The 18477-nt window shown below is 48.9% G+C and overlaps 1 protein-coding gene across 1 annotated transcript; it reads right to left on the minus strand.

Moving 5' to 3' along the window:
• Positions 1-11914: 11914 nt before the first annotated feature.
• Positions 11915-17437, minus strand: LOC139360365 (PNMA family member 8C). The gene has a single exon (XM_071087212.1). The coding sequence runs from the start codon at positions 16791-16793 to the stop codon at positions 16179-16181; it is 615 nt and encodes a 204-aa protein (XP_070943313.1). The 5' UTR covers positions 16794-17437; the 3' UTR covers positions 11915-16178.
• Between the last annotated feature and the right edge of the window lie 1040 nt (positions 17438-18477).

Raw genomic sequence — 18477 nt, forward strand, 5'->3', positions numbered from 1 at the left:
TTTGTTTTTATGTTAATTTTAGAATTTACCTCACAGAGATTTATTTTCCCCATCATCCTAAATTGTTTTCGTCACAGCACTTACCACTTTGTTTTTTTTTTTTCTTTGAGACAGGGTCTCACTCTGTCACCCAGGCTGGAGTACAGTGGCATGATCATGGCTCACTGTAACCTCGAACTCCTGGGCTCAAGCAATCCTCCCACCTCCGCCTTCTGAGTGTCTGGGGCTACAGGTGTGTGCCACCATGCCTGGCTATTTAAAAAAAAAAAATTATAGAGAGGTATTCTCATTATGTTGCCCAGTCTGGTCTTGAACTCCTGGCCTCAACAGATGCTCCTGCCTCTGGGTCTCAAAGTGCTGGGATTACAGGCAACAGGCACCACGCTGGGTCTATTTGTATGTTCTTATTTATTGTTTCACCCTATTAGAATACTATCTCATTAGGTCTGGGATATGAGTCTGGTTTGTTCACTGCTGAAGTCTCAGATCTAGAACACTTCAAGTAGGAGCTACAAATATTTATTAACTGAATGAATGCTGGGAATTGCACTAGATCTATGACTATAAAAATGTGTTTTTGCTTAATGTCCTGTGTCAGTGTTTGCCAGTCTGTTTTCTTTTGTTACGACAGCTTCCATCTTTATTCCTTCAAGCCAGGAATGTGATACTGATAATAATTCATTTTTACAGAGCACCTACTTTATCCTTGGCCCTGTGCACTTTCTCATTTGGTCCTTAGAACCCTTCCCTAAGCAAGTGTTACTCTCATTTTTCAGATTAAAAAAAAAAAAAACTGAGTCCAAAGAAAGTCACGCAGTTAGATAGTGGCAGAGCCAAGCTTTGAATCACTCAGGTTTATTAGATTCCAGTCTCCACACACTTTTTGTTTGTTTGTTTATTTGTTTGTTTTGAGACAGGGTCTTGCTCTGTTACCCAGGCTGGAGTGCAGTGATACGATTTCTGCTCACTTCAGTCTCAACCTCCTGGGCTCAAGCTAACCTCCATCTCAGCCTCCCAAGTAGCTGGGACTACAGGCACATGTCACCACACCCAGCTAATTTTTTTGTAAAGATGGAGTTTCGCCATGTTTTCCAGGCTGATCTCAAACTCCTGGGCTCAAGCGATCCTCCTGCCTCAGCCTCCCAAAGTGCTGGCATTACAGATGGAAGCCACCGTGCCTGGCCCCAATCTCCACACTCGGTGAGGTGCATCATCGCTTGAGCCCAGGAGTTCAAGACCAGCCTGGGCAACACAGCAAAACCCCATCTCTACAAAAATAATACAAAAAATTAGCTGGATGTGGTGGTGCTCGCCTGTAGTACCAACTACTCAGGAGGCTGAGGTGGGAGGAACATCTGAGCATAGGATGTCCAGGCTGCAGTGAGCCATGATCGCACCACTACACCGCAGCCTGGGTGGCAGAATGAGACCCTATCCCAAAAAAGTTTAGAAAAAGGAGGCCAAGGGCCGGGCGCCGTGGCTCACACCTGTAATCCCAGCACTTTGGGAGGCCGAGGCAGGCGGATCACGAGGTCAGGAGAGCGAGACCATCCTGGCTAACATGGTGAAAACCCATCTCTACTAAAAATACAAAAAATTAGCCGGGCGTGGTGGCAGGCGCCTGTAGTCCCAGCTACTCGGGAGGCTGAGGCAGGAGAATGGCGTGAACTCGGGAGGTGGAGGTTGCAGTGAGCCGAGATCGCGCCACTGCACTCCAGCCTGGGTGACAGAGTGAGACTCCGTCTCAAAAAAAAAAAAAAAAAAAAAAAAAAAAAAAAAAAGAAAAAGAAAAAAAAAAAAAAGAAAGAAAGAAAAAGGAGGTCAAGGAAGATAACACAGAGGCAAAGCCATTCAGAGTGGAGGAGGTGATGTGGATATGACCCTGTTGGCAGAGGCTGGAGAGATGCAGTCAACAGCCGAGGAACTCCTGGAACCACCAGAAGCTTGAAGACGCAAGCAGTTTCCTCTCCTGGAGCCTCTGCAAGGAGCTCAGCCTTGCCAACACCTTGATTTTGGATTTCTGCCCTCCAGAACCATGAGGGAATACATTTCTGATGTTTTAAGCCATCTAATATATGGTACTGTGTCACAGCAGCCACAGAAAATGAATACAGAGCTAACTGTGTGGCCACAATTCCCGTGACTCCAATGAAGGCAATTCCAAATTAAAACATGCTAATTTTATTCTGTGACCTTGTCTCTCAGGAATAATTATCCCTGAAGCGAAAGAATTCTTGTACAGTGTCCTGCGCCCCGGGAATTACATATGGGTGACGGGCACCTTGGAAGTGGTGTTTTTATTTTATTGATTGATTGATTGATTTTGAGACCGAGTCTTGCTCTGTCACCCGGGCTAGGGTGCAGTGGCTCCATCTCGGCTCACTGCAACCTCCACCTCCGGGGTTCAAGTAATTCTGCCTCAGCCTCTGGAGTAGCTGAGATTACAGGCATGCACTATCATGCCCAGCTAATTTTTGTATTTTTAGTAGAGACAAACTTGCACCGTGTTGTCCGGGCTGGTTTCGAATCCCTGACCTCAAGTGATCCACCCACCTCAGCCTCCCAAAGTGCTGGGGTTACAGGCGTGAGCCACTGCACCCGGCCACTGCTCTGATTTCTGTCCCTATAGTGTTTTTTGTTTGTTTGTGTTTTAGTTTTATATAAAAGGAAGTGTATAGTGTGTCTCCTTTTTGGTCTGACTTCTTTTACTCCACATAACGGTTCTGAGGTTCACTGATGTTGCTGTGTGCATCTGAGGTTCATTCCTTTTTTTTTTTTTTTTTTTTTTTTTTTTTTTTGAGACAGAGTCTTACTTTGTCACCAAGCTGGAGTGCAGTGGCACGATCTCGGCTCACTGCAACCTCTGCCTCCTGGGTTCAAGCGATTCTCCTGCCTCAGCTTCCCGAGTAGCTGGGACTACAGGTGCACACCACCACCCCCAGCTAGTTTTTGTATTTTTAATAGAGATGGGGTTTCACCATGTTGGCCAGGATGGTCTCGATCTCTTGACCTCATGATCTACCCTCCCCAGCCTCCCAAAGTGCTGGGAGGGTGACTGCGCCTGCCCAGTGCATTCCTTTTTGTTGCTGTGTCTTATTCTATTGCATGAACACACTGCAGTTTGCTTATTCATTCACCTGTCATCAGCCATCGAGTTGTTTCTAGTTTTTGGTTCTTAGAAATAAAGCTGCTATAAATATCCCAGAGCCTATGTTATTTTTTCTTTTTTTCTTTTTTTTCTCATTTTTACTGTGAGGCGGGCTCTCACTCTGTCACCAGGCAGGAGTGCAGTGGCACGATCGTGGCTCATTGCAGCTTTGACCTCCTGAACTCAACCGAGCCTCCCGCCTCATTTTTTGATTTTTTATAAAGACAAGATCTCACTATGTGGCCCAGGCTGGTCTTGAACTCTTGGGTTCAAGTGATCCTCCCACCTCACCTTTCCAAAGTGCTGGGACTCCAGGTATGAGCCACCACGTCTGCCAACCCTGAGTTTTTATTTTTGTTTTCTGAGATGGAGTGTTGCTCCGTCGCCCAGGCTGCAGAGCAGTGGCATGATCTGCCTCCCAGTGGCATGGCAGCCTCTGCCTCCCAGGTTCAAGCAATCCTTCTGCCTCAGCCTCCCAAATAGCTGGGACTACAGACGTGCGCCACCATGCCCGGCTAATTTTTGTATACTTTAAATAGAGATGTGGTTTCACCACGTTGCCCAGACTCATCTCGAATTACTAACCTCAAGTGATCCACCCACCTCAGCCTCCCAAAGTGCTGGAATTCCAGGCCTGAGCTACCGTGCCTAGCCAAGCCAATGTTTTCAATGCAAGATGGACACTCTCTGCTGCAAAGATTCCTATGGCAGGGGTAGTATTGGCTCCACCTTGCATATGAAGAAACTGAGGCCCAGAGAGGTAAAGTCACCTCCCTGAAGTCACACAGCTAGTTAGTAACAGAGCCAAGATTTGAACCCAGGTCTGCCTGTGCAACTCCAAAGCTTTTGATGTCTTCTCTGTCACGTCCCCTGTTGATGCTGGGACACAGTCGGGTTCTGTCTCCTGAGGGGCAGTACCTTGGAGTAGTCACCAGTTTGCCTTTGGTGTCTGAGACTCCAAAACAACTTTTTATTAGCACATGGACAACGGACCCCTCTCTTGAGGAAGCTGGGCACGTCTTTATAAAACCAGGCTAGCTCACTGCAAAGCTAAAAAAATTAAAAACAAAAAACAGGCTAACATGTTCTATGTCAACACAAAACAAATTATCACTGGACCCAGGATTGCAGGGACCAACATTTAACAGCTTCCTTCCTCTTTGCTAAGTTGCTTGTATATATTTACTTCTCCCTCAGATTTTGTGAAATAGGTTACTGCTATCTCCATTTTAGAGATAAGATACCTGAGGTATAAAAACATGAAGTGGTTTGCCTAGGCTCATGCCCCAGGAAGTGAAAGAGTTAGGACTTGGGTCGGGCGCAGTGGCCCACGCCTGTAATCCCAGCACTTTGGGAGGCCAAGGTGGGTGGATCATTTGAGGTCGGGGGTTCGAGACCAGCCTGGCCAATATGGTGAAACCCGCCTCTACTAAAAATACAAAAATTAGCCAGGCATGGTGGCAGGCACCTGTAATCCCAGCTACTTGGGAGGCTGAGGCAGGAGAATCACTTGAACCTGGGAGGAGGTGGAGGTTGCAGTGAGCCGAGATGGCACCATTGCACTCCAGCCTAGGCAACAGAGGGAGACTCTGTCTCAAAAAACAAACAAACAAAAAGAGTTAGGACTTGAACCCAGGCCACATGTCCCACACGACTCTTTGCCTCCAAACCTTCACACACAAGACAGAGGCATCTGTTGCCTTAATTAGCAGGTTGCCTAGTGAGCAAGCTGATGAGAGGAATTTCATGTGCAATTCCACTGTTGGCTCCCTAGATATTTATCCACAGGCTGTATTTATCACTGTATGACCATGTCTTGTATTTTCTGCACCTGACGTTTTAACATCTGGGGCCATGACGACCCCAGAGGGACTGCTCCTCCCAGGGCCAGCCAATTCCTAGACTTAGTAAACAACTTGTCCTTGAACAAGCTCTTCAAAAGCAAAACCACCAATCCAGAGCCCACGCCCCCAACTGCCTCCTTTATTGGGCTTTCACATTCTGGGTCACCATTCACCTGCCCCAGTCGCCCCAGGGACAGGTTCTAGACAACAAGAGACAGCCCCTATGGCCCACATCCCACTGAAAGTGCTAACCCTGCTTACTTTGCCTCACCCCTCCTTCCTGCAAAAACCACTTAAGACTCTCATTTGAGGCCAGGTGCGGTGGCTCATGCCTGTAATCCCAGCACTTTGGGAGACCAAGGTGGGTGGATCACCTGAGGTCGGGAGTTCGAGACCAGCCTGACCAACATGGAGAAACCCTGTCTCTACTAAAAATACAAAATTTGGGCCGGGCACAGTGGCTCACACCTGTAATCCCAGCACTTTGGGAGGCTGAGGCAGGTGGATCACCTGAAGTCAGGAGTTCAAGACCAGCCTAGCCAACATGGTGAAACCCCATTTCTACTAAAAATACAAAAAAAAAACAAAAACAAAATTAGCCAGGCGTGGTGGCGGGTGCCTGTAATCCCAACTACTTGGGAGGCTGAGGCAGGAGAATCGCTTGAGCCTGGGAGACAGAGGTTGCAGTGAGCTGAGATCATGCCATTGCACTCCAGTCTGGGCGACAAGAGCGAAACTCTGTCTCAAAACAAAAACAAAAACAAAACAAACAAAATTTGCTGGGCATGATAGCGCATGCCTGTAATCCCAGCTAATTGGGAGGCTGAGGCAGGAGAATCGCTTGAACCCGGGAGGCAGAGGTTGTGGAGGTTGCGGTGAGTCGAGATCGAGCCATTGCACTCCAGCCTGGACAACAAGGGTGAAACTGACTCAAAAAAAAAAAAAAAAAAAGACCCTCCTTTGGTTCCCCCCTCCCTCTGCCTCCAAGCCCAGGGCTTCCCTGTGAGCCTCCTCCATCTGTCAGAGGCATTTAAACCAGAGCAACACCATCTTGAATAGGGTCTGGGTAAAATGAGACTGAAACCTACCGGACTGCATTCTCAGAAGGTGAAGACATTCTAAGTCACTGGATGAGAGAGGAGGTCAGCACAAGATACAGGTCAAAAAGACCTTGCTGATGAAAAGGATTGCAGTAAAGAAGCTGGCTAAATCCCACCAAAACCAAGATGGCGATGAGAGTGACCTCTGGTCGTCCTCATTGCTACACTCCCACCAGCTAGCTCCATGACAGTTTGCAAATGCCATGGCAACATCAGGAAGTTACCCTATATGGTCTAAAAAATGGAGGCATGAATAATCCACCCCTTGTTTAGAATATCATCAAGAAATAACCGTAAAAATGGGTAAACAGCAGCCCTCGGGGCTACTCTGTCTGTGGAGCAGCCATTCTTTTTTTCCTCTACTTTCTTTCTTTTTTGTTTTTTTTTTCTGAGACATAGCTTCGCTCTTGTTGCCCAGGTTGGAGTGCAATGGCACGATCTCGGCTCACTGCAACCTCTGCCTCCCGGGTTCAAGCGATTCTCCTGTCTCAGCCTCCCCAGTAGCTGGGATTACAGGTGCCTGACACCACACCCGGCTAATTTTTGTATTTTTAGTAGAGACGTGGTTTCTCCATGTTGGCCAGGCTGGTCTCGAACTCTTGACCTCTGGTGATCTGCCCACCTTGGCCTCCCAAAGTGCTGGGATTAAAGGCATGAGCCACCATGCCCGGCCTACTTTCTTAATAAACTTGCTTTCACTTTACTCTATAAACTTGTCCTGAATTGTTTCTTGCACGAGATTCAAGAACCCTCTCTTGGGGTCTGGATCAGGACCCGTTTCCGGTAACACGTCATAGTATGGCCTCTTCCTCTTGGGATCTGTGAGTTACAAACATGTTTTCAACAGTAGTCATCTGACCTCTTGGCCTTACCATACCTAAATCATAATGAAACCTATATTAAAACAATCCCACATATTTCTTGAGCACCTGCGATGTGCCAGGCACAGTGCTGGGCCCTGGGGATAAGGAGACAGACCCAGTTCTGCCCTCTGGGAGCTCACAGTCTTGCAGGGAAGAGTGGCATCAAAGATTTATGCAAATAAGATTAATCAGCATTGAGAGGTTTACCAAGCTGGAAAAATACAGGGAGCTATGAGAGGATAAAATAGGGGCACCTAGACAAGCCTATTTTACCAACATGGTAAAACCCTGTCTCTAGTAGAAATACAAAATTAGCTGGGCATGGTGGTGCATGCCTGTAATCCCAGCTACTCTGGAGGCCGAAGCAGAAGAATTGCTTGAACCTTGGAGGCAGAGGTTGCCGTGAGCTAAGATCACGCCATTGAACTCTAGCTTGGGCAACAAGAGCAAAACTCTGTCTCAAAAAAAAAAAAAAAAAAAAAAAAAAAAAAAAAAAATGGGGACACCTAATCCAGTCTGAGGGGTCCAGGAAGGTTTCCTGGAGGGAGGGGGTGGAAAGCCTGAAGGGCGACTGAAAGCCAGACGGAACAGCAGGTGCAGAGTCGTGTGCTCTGTGCCCACCTAGGCACATATGCCCGCCCCTTACCTGCCCTCCCAACTTCCTGCCCCGTAAGCACCAGAGGGCACATGCATCTGGGATTTTTTTTTTTTTTTTCCTTTTTGAGACAGAGTCTCACTCTGTTGCCCAGGCTGGAGTACAGTAGCGTGATCTTGGCTCACTGGAACCTCTGCCTCCCAGGTTCAAGCTATTCTCCCACCTCAGCCTCCTGAGTAGCTGGGATTACAGGTGTGCACCACCACGCCCCACTAATTTTTGTATTTTTAGTAAAGATGTGGTTTCACCATGTTGGCCAGGCTGGCCTTGAACTCCTGACCTCAGGTGATCTGTCCGTCTTAGCCTCCCAAAATGCTGGGATTACAGGCATGAGCCACTGCACCCAGCCCCAGCTGGGATTTTCAAAAGACTGGAAGGAGGGGACATACTGAGGGAGGTGTGGGAGCACCTCCAGGCAGGAGGACCCAAGAGAGAGAGCTGTGATATGGATGCAACCTCAAGGGCTGGGAGCCCAGGAGGCGGGGAGCAAGGAAGAAGTAATTCAACCTCTTTCTCCTTCCATCCCCTGATGTCCTGGCCCCCGAGAGATGATACCAGCCGGAAATCATAGTGCAAAGGAACTTGGGTAATGCAGTCCACAGAGTCAGCCCTCCCACCCCAAGCGCACAGAGCAGGCTGGGGAAGTGCAGAGAAAGAATCTTGGAGACACGTGGAGAATCACCAGCCCCAGGCTTCATGGGAATTACATATTATTATTATTATTATTAAGATGGAGTCTTGCTCTGTCGCCCAGGCTGGAGTGCAGTGGCGATTCTCCTGCCTCAGCCTCCCAAGTAACTGGGATTACAGGTGCGCACAACCACACCTGGCTGATTTTTTTATTTTTAGTTGAGACGGGGTTTCACCATGTTGGCCAGGCTGGTCTCAAACTCCTAGGCTCAAGTGATCCACCTGCCTTAGCCTCCAAAAGTGCTGGGATTACAGGCGTGAGTCACCGTTCCCGGCCGGAATCACATGTTATGTGTTGGTCACTCAGAGACTCAGAGCCTGCCTTCGGAATCCCTGTTTCTCACCAAGGACTGCTGGGAGGAGGCGCCAGGGTGCTGTCTCCCTGGATTCACCAAGACCCCATTCATCTGTGTGCCCTGCTAGCCCTCCATGTGGTGGAGTATGTGGGCTCTGGAGCTAGGCTGCCTGGGTTCAAATTCTGGTTCTATCACTCTGTGGTTGTGTGACTTTGGGTGAGTTTCTTCACCTCTCTGAGCCTTGGTTTCCTTCTCTGGCAAATGGCAGTTGTAATGAGACTTAACCCCATGGAGAGGTTGTGAGCAGTTCATGAGACCATGAGAGGTATTAGCACAGAGCCCGGGGATGGTAAATGCTCAAGAAATTAGAAAAGGTTGGCCGGGCGCGGTGGCTCAAGCCTGTAATCCCAGCACTTTGGGAGGCCGAGGCGGGTGGATCACGAGGTCAGGAGATCGAGACTATCCTGGCTAACATGGTGAAACCCCGTCTCTACTAAAAATACAAAAAACTAGCCGGGCGTGGTGGCGGGCGCCTGTAGTCTCAGCCACTTGGGAGGCTGAGGCGGGAGAATGGCGTGAACCCGGGAGGCAGAGCTTGCAGTGAGCCGAGATCACGCCACTGCACTCCAGCCTGGGAGACACAGCAAGACTCTGTCTCAAAAAAAAAAAAAAAAAAAAAAAAAAAAAAAGAAATTAGAAAAGGCAGTGTGGGCCGGGTGTGGTGGCTCACGCCTGTAATCCCAGCACTTTGGGAGGCCAAGGTGGGCGGATCACGAGGTCAGGAGATGGAGACCATTCTGGCTAACAAGGTGAAACCCCATCTCTACTGAAAAAAAAAAAAAATATGAAAACTTAGCCGGGCATGGTGGCACGCGCCTGTAGTCCCAGCTACTTGGGAGGCTGAGGCAGGAGAATCACTTGAACCTGGGAAGTGGAGGTTGCAGTGAGCCAAGATCACGCCATGGCACTACAGCCTGGGCCACAGAGCAAGTCTCCATCTGAAAGGAAAGGAAAGGAAGGGGAGGGGAGGGGAGGGGAGGGGAGGGGAGGGGAGGGGAGGGGAGGGGAGGGGAGGGGAGGGGAGGGCAGGGCAGAGGAGGGGAGGGGAGGGGAGGGGAGGGGAGGGGAGGGGAGGGGAGGGCAGGGGAGAGGAGGGGATGGGAGGGGAAAGGAAGGGAAGGTAAAGGAAAGGAAAGGAAAGAAGAAAGGAAAGAGGAAAGGAAAGGAAAGGAAAAAAGAAAGGAAAGGAAAGGAAGAGAAAAAGGCAGTGTGGTCTAGCTGTTTGTAGACTCAAGCCCAGTTCACATCCTGGCTCTATTTAAATTGTGTAGCTCTGTGCCTCATTTTCCAAATCTGGAGAATGAGATTGTATCAGTCTCATGGTGTTGAGTCTTGAGATTATTAAATTTATTGTTTGTGTAAAATGCTTAGAATAGTGCCTGGTACATATGAAGTATTCAATAAGCGTGAAGATTATTCTCTGCTCTAAGCCCCCACTTAAAACCAGAGCGTTCACTGCAGTTTCAAACGGGCCCTCAGAGTGCCACCCACCTCTGGCTCATTTCCCAAGGTATTCTGAAGAATCTCCGCCCAGCCATTACCAGAGACACCATGCTCTATGACTCCGATATCAGATGGGGCCTCCCAGCCCGAGAGAGACCCCGATCAGTGTTAGGAGCGCAGAATGTGGTCAGAGGCCTATTTTCAATTCCTGTTGTGCTTTGCTCTGTAGCCTTAGACAAGTTACCTAGCCTCTCTGAGCTTTACTTTCTTCATCCATAGAATGAAATGATGATCTTAATAATAGTACAGGTTGATCATCTAATCTCTTATCTGTTGTTGTTGTTGTTGTTGTTTTTCTGAGATGTAGGGGGGGTCTCACTCTGTTGTCCAGGCTGGAGTGCAGTGGTGCAATCACAGTTCACTGCAGCCTTGACCTCCTGGCCTCAAGTGATCCCTCCACCTCAACCTCCAGTGTAGCTGGGACTACAGGTGCATGCCACCATGCCTAATTTGTTTTGTTTTGTTTTAGTTTTTGTAGAGATGGGGGTCTTGCTGTGTTGCCCAGGCTGGTTTTGAACTCCTAGCCTCAAGCAATTCTCCCACCTTGGCCTCCCAAAGTACTGGGATCACAGGTGTGAACCACTGCACCCAGCCCACTACAGAAGTATTGATGGGATTATAAGGGCTTCCCGCATCCCTCTATATTGATACTAAATTCTACAACATAAGGTATCATTTTTCTAAAATCCAAAACTCTGAATTCGGAACCACATATACCCCTGAAACCACATCTGGCTGAGGGTTTTTATAAGAGATTGTGGACCTATAGGGCCATACCTCACAGGGTTGGCAGGGTATGATGGGCTAATGATATGAAGGAATGTGGCATAGTGCCTGGAACACAAGATAGCCGTTACTGTTTTTATTTCGGTTAAATTGTTTCATCTTTCACACCAACCACTGGAAAACGGCCTGACATCTGAGAAGCTCGTAGGATAAAACAAAACCGTGTTTTGGCCGGATGCGGTGGCTCACGCCTGTAATCCCAGCACTTTGGGAAGCCAAGGTGGGCAGATCACGAGGTCAGGAGATTGAGACCATCCTGGCTAACGCAGTGAAACCCTGTCTCTCCTAAAAAATACCAAAAAAAATTAGCTGGGCGTGGTGGCGGGCACCTGTAGTCCCAGCTACTCGAGAGGCTGAGGTAGGAGAATGGTGTGAACCCGGGAGGCTGAGCTTGTAGTGAGCCAAGATCGTGCCACTGCACTCCAGCCTGGGCGACAGAGCAAGACTTTGTCTCAAAAAAAAAAAAAAGAAAGCTGTGTCTTGTGCCTGTTTGGCCATTAATATCAATAACAGCCCTTCTCAAAATAATGCAGGGCCAGGCACGGTGGCTCACTCCTGTAATCCCAGCATATTGGGAGGCCAAGGCAGGTGGATCACTTGAGGTCAGTAGTTCGAGACCAGTCTGGTCCACATGGCGAAACCCCATCTCTACTAAAAACAAAAACATCAGCCGGGCATGGTAGTGGGCGCTTGTAGTCCCAGCTACTCAGGAGGCTGAGGCAGGATAATCACTTGAACCCGGGAGGCGGAGGTTGCAGTGAGCCAAGATCACACCACTGCACTCCAGCATGGACAACAGAGAGAGACTGTCTCAAAAATAAATAAATAAATAAAAAGAAAAATAAATGCAGTCCTGGAAGACTTCAGGCCATGGAAGCAGTTTTCAGTACTTGTTTTAGCAGCCACATCATTTTTCCAACTTAAATTTTACATGAATTTCCCCCCCATAAATCAAGGGGCAGACTGTGATTTCATTAGCATACATTTATTTTATGAGTTCATATTTGTACAAAAGAGCATCTCAATCACAAAGAACAATGAAGAGTTTTAGCTGAACCCCTTTTTGAAATCAGGGGTTTACAGAAGCCAGATGCAGCCCTCCAACAGCTGGCACATTCAATTTACCTGTGAATTTTTGCTTGGGATTTGCCCTACCAGTGATATATTGACTCAGCCAAGTAGCTTCAAATGGTGACAGTTTTACATGACAACTTGTACTGGAGTCCCAGGATACACTTTGACTGGTCCAGAAAACCTTGAAAGAGAAGTGGTAGGATTTTGATTTCATGGGCCACATTGAACAACCACACACATTGTATATTACAAATATAAATGTTATACCCCTGAAATCCACAACAAGCACAAAATACAGTCTTCGTACTGCAATATGGTAAGAAATGTCACACCATCCCTTATTATACAACGAATATGACTTGATGGGAGAGCAGCATTCAGCAAACATGCTGGAGGCTTTCGTAGCATTTATTCAAGCTGAGACTCTGGGATGCAACAACAAACACAGTAGTACGATATTCTGCGAGTGGGTATACCCAGGCCGGGCATTTACAAGGAATAGAAAGATCAGGCCAGGTACGGTGGCTCATGCCTGTAATCGCAGCACTTTGGGAGGCCAAGGTGGGCAAATCATGAGGTCAGGAGATCGAGACCATCCTGGCTAACATGGTGAAACCCCGTCTCTACTAAAAATACAAAAATTAGCCGAGCATGGTGGCAGGCGCCTGTGGTCCCAGTTACTCAGGAGGCTGAGGCAGGAGAATCACTTGAACCCGGGAAGCGGAGGTTGCAGTGAGCCGAGATCACACCACTACACTCCAGCCTGGGCTACAGAGGGAGACTCCGTCTCAAAAAAAAAAAAAAAAAAAGGAAAAGAAAAAAAAAGAATCATCAGAGAAGCCGGGCACAGTGATTCACAACTGTAATCCCAGCACTTTGGGAAGCCGAGGTGGGTGGATCACTTGAGGTCAGGAGTTCAAGACCAGCCTGGACAACATGGTGAAACTCCATCTCTACTAAAAATACAAAAATTAGCTGGGTGTGGTGGCAAATGTCTGTAATCACAGCCACTCAGGGGGTTGAGGCAGGAGAATCACTTGAACCAGGGAGGCGGAGGTTGCAGTGAGCCGAGACTGTGGCACTGCACTTCAACCTGCGCAACCAAGCAAGACGTTTCCAAAAAAAAAAAAAACAGTCAACAGAGAGCTACACTTCTTGACTATGGATTTGCAAGAAGTTCACATATGTGTGTGGAGATGGCAGGAAAAGGTGTATCCCAACCACTGCACAAGAGAAAAGGATGGTGATCTGAGGCTAGACAGCCAGCTTGGGAAAGGGGCAAAAATCAGTCTTCGAGGTTTTAGGTTATGTCAATCAAGTGAATTCTAAAATTTCCTTCTGTTTCTTGGCACTTTCTGGGAATGCAAGAATCTAATAGGAGTTTCTGCCTGCTTGGGAGGGGGTCTCTTACCTGCACCCTGGGCGCCAGGGTAGGGGTGTAGAGACAGAACATCCATTTTTTGGCTTTGATAAGGGGGCGAAATAGGGGTGGCTTCCCAGAAATAAGAAAGGGGGTTGAGGCCAGCCACAGTGGTTTATGCCTGTAATCTCAGCACTTTGGGAGGCCAAGGCAGGCAAATCACTTGAGTTCGGGAGTTCGAGACCAGCCTGACCAACATGGCGAAACCCCATCTCTAAAAAAATATACAAAAATTAGCCGGGTGTGGTGGCAGGCAACTGTAATTCCAGCTACTCAGGAGGCTGACGAAGCAGAATCGCTCAAAGCTGGGAGGCGGAGGTTGCAGTGAGCCGAGATTACACCAGTGCACTCCAGCCTGGGTGACAGAGCGAGACTGTCTCAAGAAAAAGAGAAAAAGAAAAAGAAAAACAAAAAAAAGAATGTTAAATGCTGGAAGTCGCAGACATGACTAACGTCCACCACAATAAGACATTAGGAGTCTTGGTCGGGCACGGTGGCACATGCCTGTAATCCCAGCACTTTGGGAGGCTGAGGCGGGCGGATCATGAGGTCAGGAGATTGAGACCATCCTGGCAAACATGGTGAAACCCCATCTCTACTAAAAATACAAAATTAGTTGGACGTGGTGGTATGTGCCTGTAATCCCAGCTACTAGGGAGACTGAGGCAGGGGAATCGCTTGAACCAGGGAGTCAGAGGTTGCAGTGAGCTGAGATCGCACCTCTGCACTCCAGCCTGGTGACAGAGCGAGACTGTCTCAATAATAATAATTATTATTATTATAATAAATAAGACATTGGGAGTCTCCGGTATTACAATTTGGTAGGCTGTCTTTGTGTATAAGTTACATTTTTGAAAAGAGATTCCGTTAAACCTTTGCAGATCCTTGGACTAACAGAAGTTTGCAAATTGACAGGTCCCTTGTCTCTGAGCAAAAGATCTGCCTACTCACATGTATTTGGATTTTACCTGAATTTTAAAATTCTTCTTCACCTCAGTGTTAACGTTGTTCATTGGTAACTCTTGAAAATGGCCTCTTAATTATTTACCTCCTTTTGGACCATTGCCCAGGAGCCTTGCCTCTTCTGTAGAGAGTGGAGTTCACTCCTCCCCATCAAGCCAGAGCTTCTGGAATTTAACTTGGGGAGACTCCCTCACCCCAGGAGCCAATCGGGGCGGAAGGGTCCCGCTTCTGACCACTTCTGTAAGAGAGACTCAGCGTGTAGAGAAAGGCGACAGCTTTTCAACAGCCACTTACAGATCAGTGAGTTCCTCAGAGGTGGGGAGCAGGCAACTCACTCTCAGCCATGGTTTCTGCTTGACAGGGTGGCCCACTCCGGACCAGTTTGTGCCAGAGGTACATTCAAGGTACATGCTTTTGAAACACAGAAAACGGCTCTAGACTTTGCTATAACAGGATTTCCAGGAGGGCGCAAAGCTAGAGGGGTCTGTGCCGCCCGCCTCCCCCCAGCAAGAGAGGCTGTCCCCAGAATCAGGCCACGGGTGACAGCCGAAAGAGGATGGCGGTCTTCTCCCGAGCAGGGATCTCCCTGACACGTTCCTCCTGGATCTGCGTGGGTTTTCTTCAACTGCAGTAAGAGATCTGCAAAACCTTGGAATCCGGGACCGTTTCCCCCTCCTCCATTTTCTGCAAAGGGCGCAGGCGCCTTGGGGGCAGCCTGTGGTCTCCTGGCAAACATGATAGCAACGATCGGACGCGCTGCTAGGCTCTGGCTCTGACTGCGCCTGCGCGGCTGCTCCCGCGGGGTCTCCCGGGTGGCGGAAGATGTTTGTGGGTCTTTGAGACCCTTCCTCACTTAGAAATTACTCTCATCTACTCAAATGATACCCATACACATACTCAGGTGTTACCCGCACACTCTCAAATATTACCCACAACTACTTTCAATTATACGCCGATGCTACCCACACACTCTAATGCTATCCACACTCACTAATGTGTATTCAAGTAACCCAAATGTTACCCGCACCTATTCAAATAGCTACTATGAGAGTTACGGGCAAGGTTTTGGTCTGTTTATTCCCCTTCTGCATTCCCAGTGCCTGGCACACTGTAGGTCCTCAGGAAATTTTGTTGGGTTGCATGGATACACGGATGAATGAGCAATTCACACTTAACCAGATTTTATGATCATTCAGCTGTTATCCACATGTACTCAAATGCTACCTACGCTCACTCCGATGTCTCCAAGTAATTCAAATATTACCCACTTACTCTGAGTGCCATGAAGGCAGGGATTTTTTATTGAGTTTACTCCCTTCCGTATCCTCAACTCCTAGAACAGTACCTGGGACCTAGTAGGTAGGCAATAAATATCTGTAGGATGAATAAATGAGCCACGGGTACCCAGATGTTAGCCACACCCACTCAGATGTAACCCACAAGTTAGTTAACTCAGATAAAAATAGCCACCTCAGCTTGCAGTGAGCCGAGATGGTGCCATTGCACTCCAGCCTGGGCGACAGAGTGAAGACTCCGCCTCAAAAAAAAAAAAAAAAAAAAAAAAATAGCCACCTCTTTCGCACTAGTCAGATGTTACCTGTGCTATCCAAATGATACCCATTCTTACTCAAAAGTTACCTACTCACTAGAGTCATTCTCACCCTCCCTTGCATTACCCACACTCACTCGCACTCCTTAAACCTACTCAGGTGGTATCTACCCTCCCACAGTCATCACCCCCTCAGATACCCCCCATGCCCACCCGATGCCACCACCTCACAGCTTCTTGTCTGAGGCGTGATGTCGCCGGCGGTTTTTCTTGTTCTTCCTTTTGCCCCTCTTGCCATCTCCAGCTTTGCTCTCCTTCTCGGAGGAGTTCAGAGGTGGCACCGCGTCCATCCGGACGGTGGCCCCAGCCTCCGGCTTCTCCCCCAGCCCAGGCACACAGCACTTTCTTGCAGGCAGCTCTCTGGGGCCCGTTGCTGGGGGACACAGTTCCTGCCTCAGGACCCGGGCCATATCCTCCACCGTCCTGCCCTCGCTCTGCAGAAAGAGGTTCAGCTTGGTCAGGAATTCGATGTCCTGCTTCCGGGGCATGTAGACCACTCTCCACACACCGCCCTTGCCCTTGATCTCCCTGGGGACCACGGCGTAATTGATGTCCTCGGTCAGCTGAATGATGGCCGCCTTGGATTTATCCTCTTCCAGATAGGCCTTACCAGCCACTTCGAACTTGCCTAGAGGTTTGAGGGGCAGCCGAATAATCTCTTCGAATTCCTCGTGGTTGCAGTCCTCTGGGATCCCCAGGATCATCAGGGACTTGTAACTGTCCACTTCCAGGGCCTTGCACCCGTGCTCCAACAGTGCAATGTCCTTCACGCCGAACAGCATCTTGCCCAACTCTTTGAGGCAGCAGTATGCCCGCTGGTGGACACCTGAGCTGCCTCGGGAATCCGCGAAATTATCCAGGATGCCGCGATTCCTTCCCAAAGGCTAGGAGAGAGTGAGGCCTCAGGGGCCGGAAGTCGCTCCCCAGGACCCCTTCGTCCAGCTCAGTGAAGGATGCTCCCAGCCCCTGCCTGCAGGGCTGTGCAACGTCGGGGCTTCTGTGGCTGCCTCTGAGTGGGCTCCAAGATTCCCAGGGACTTACGCCTGCTGGAGAAGCAGAAGGCGGTGTTTGCCACCTGACTCGCGGCTCCCGGGTCCTGGGCAAGGCTGCACCAAGGAGGGTCTCAAGATGATGCTTCCCCTTTCTTGGCGTGGCCTCCGAAGGTCTCGCAGGCCCTAACAGTCTCTCCGGATCTGGGACTGCTGATCTCCCTGGGGCAACTGCCAACGGAGTGTCGTGCAGTTGGGGGACCCTGCAGGCAGGGAGGCTCGTTCCTCACCGCTGGCCCAGAGGTTGCCCTCAGTGCCCTGTGGCCCGACTAGGACGAGGATGTGGCCGCTGCACTTGCTCCCGCAGTGACGTCACCGCCTCCTTCCGCTCTGCGGCCTGGCGGTCTCCATGGCAACCGCTGGAGCATCGCCTCTGCCATTGGCCGACTGGCCGCATTGAAATCAAGAGTCTGAGGGGGTCATTCGGAGGTGAGGGGTCGGCCACCAGGCATCAGAAGCGCCCGCGATTCTCCTTTGAATAATAGCTGATTCCAGAGGCGAGGGGACAGCGAATGTACAAGAGGCACCCGGGCATACTTTGAGGTCAGAAAGTAAGGAAGTGCTTAAAAAAAAAAAAGAAAAAAAAGATGAGAACACCTGGAAAGACACAGGAACCAGCCTGCAAGGCTCCCATGGCCAACCCTGGGACAATTTCAGCATCAACGTTAAAAATCAAAGTAGGCCGGGCGCGGTGGCTCAAGCCTGTAATCTCAGCACTTTGGGAGGCCGAGACGGGCGGATCACAAGGTCAGGAAATCGAGACCATCCTGGCTAATATGGTGAAACCCCGTCTCTACTAAAAAATACAAAAAACTAGCCGGACGTGGCGGCGGGCGCCTGTAGTCCCAGCTACTCGGGAGGCTGAGGCAGGAGAATGGCGTAAACCCGGGAGGCGGAGCTTGCAGTGAGCTGAGATCCGGCTACTGCACTCCAGCCTGGGCGACAGAGCCAGACTCTGCCTCAAAAAAAAAAAAAAAAAAAAAAAAAAAAAAAAAAAAGAAAGTAACAGATTATAACCCCTTGAATAAAATTAGAATCTATGAGTTGATGTAGATGTAAGTACATGAATGAAAAGTTTGGTGAAGAATGTGAACTATCACATTGTCTCAAAGTACCTGCCCACATTACACTCATCAAAGGGAACAAATGTATCTTTACAGTGGAATGTTCTTGCTTGTAGGACACACACACTATAATATTCAGAGCGATATGACAATTTACACTCAAAATGCTTCAGGGGAGAAAACATTCTTTTATTTTTTTGAGATGAAGTCTCCCTCTGTTGCCCAGGCTGGAGTGCAGTGGCCGCATCACGGCTCATTGCAACCTCCGCCTCCCAGGTTCAAGCGATTATCCTGATGGGATTACAGGCGTGAGCCACCATGCCTAGCCAATACTAGATATTATCAGGCTTTTT

The sequence above is a fragment of the Macaca nemestrina genome, chromosome 20 (genome assembly GCF_043159975.1).
Source record: "Macaca nemestrina isolate mMacNem1 chromosome 20, mMacNem.hap1, whole genome shotgun sequence".
Classification (NCBI taxonomy): Eukaryota; Metazoa; Chordata; class Mammalia; order Primates; family Cercopithecidae; genus Macaca; species Macaca nemestrina.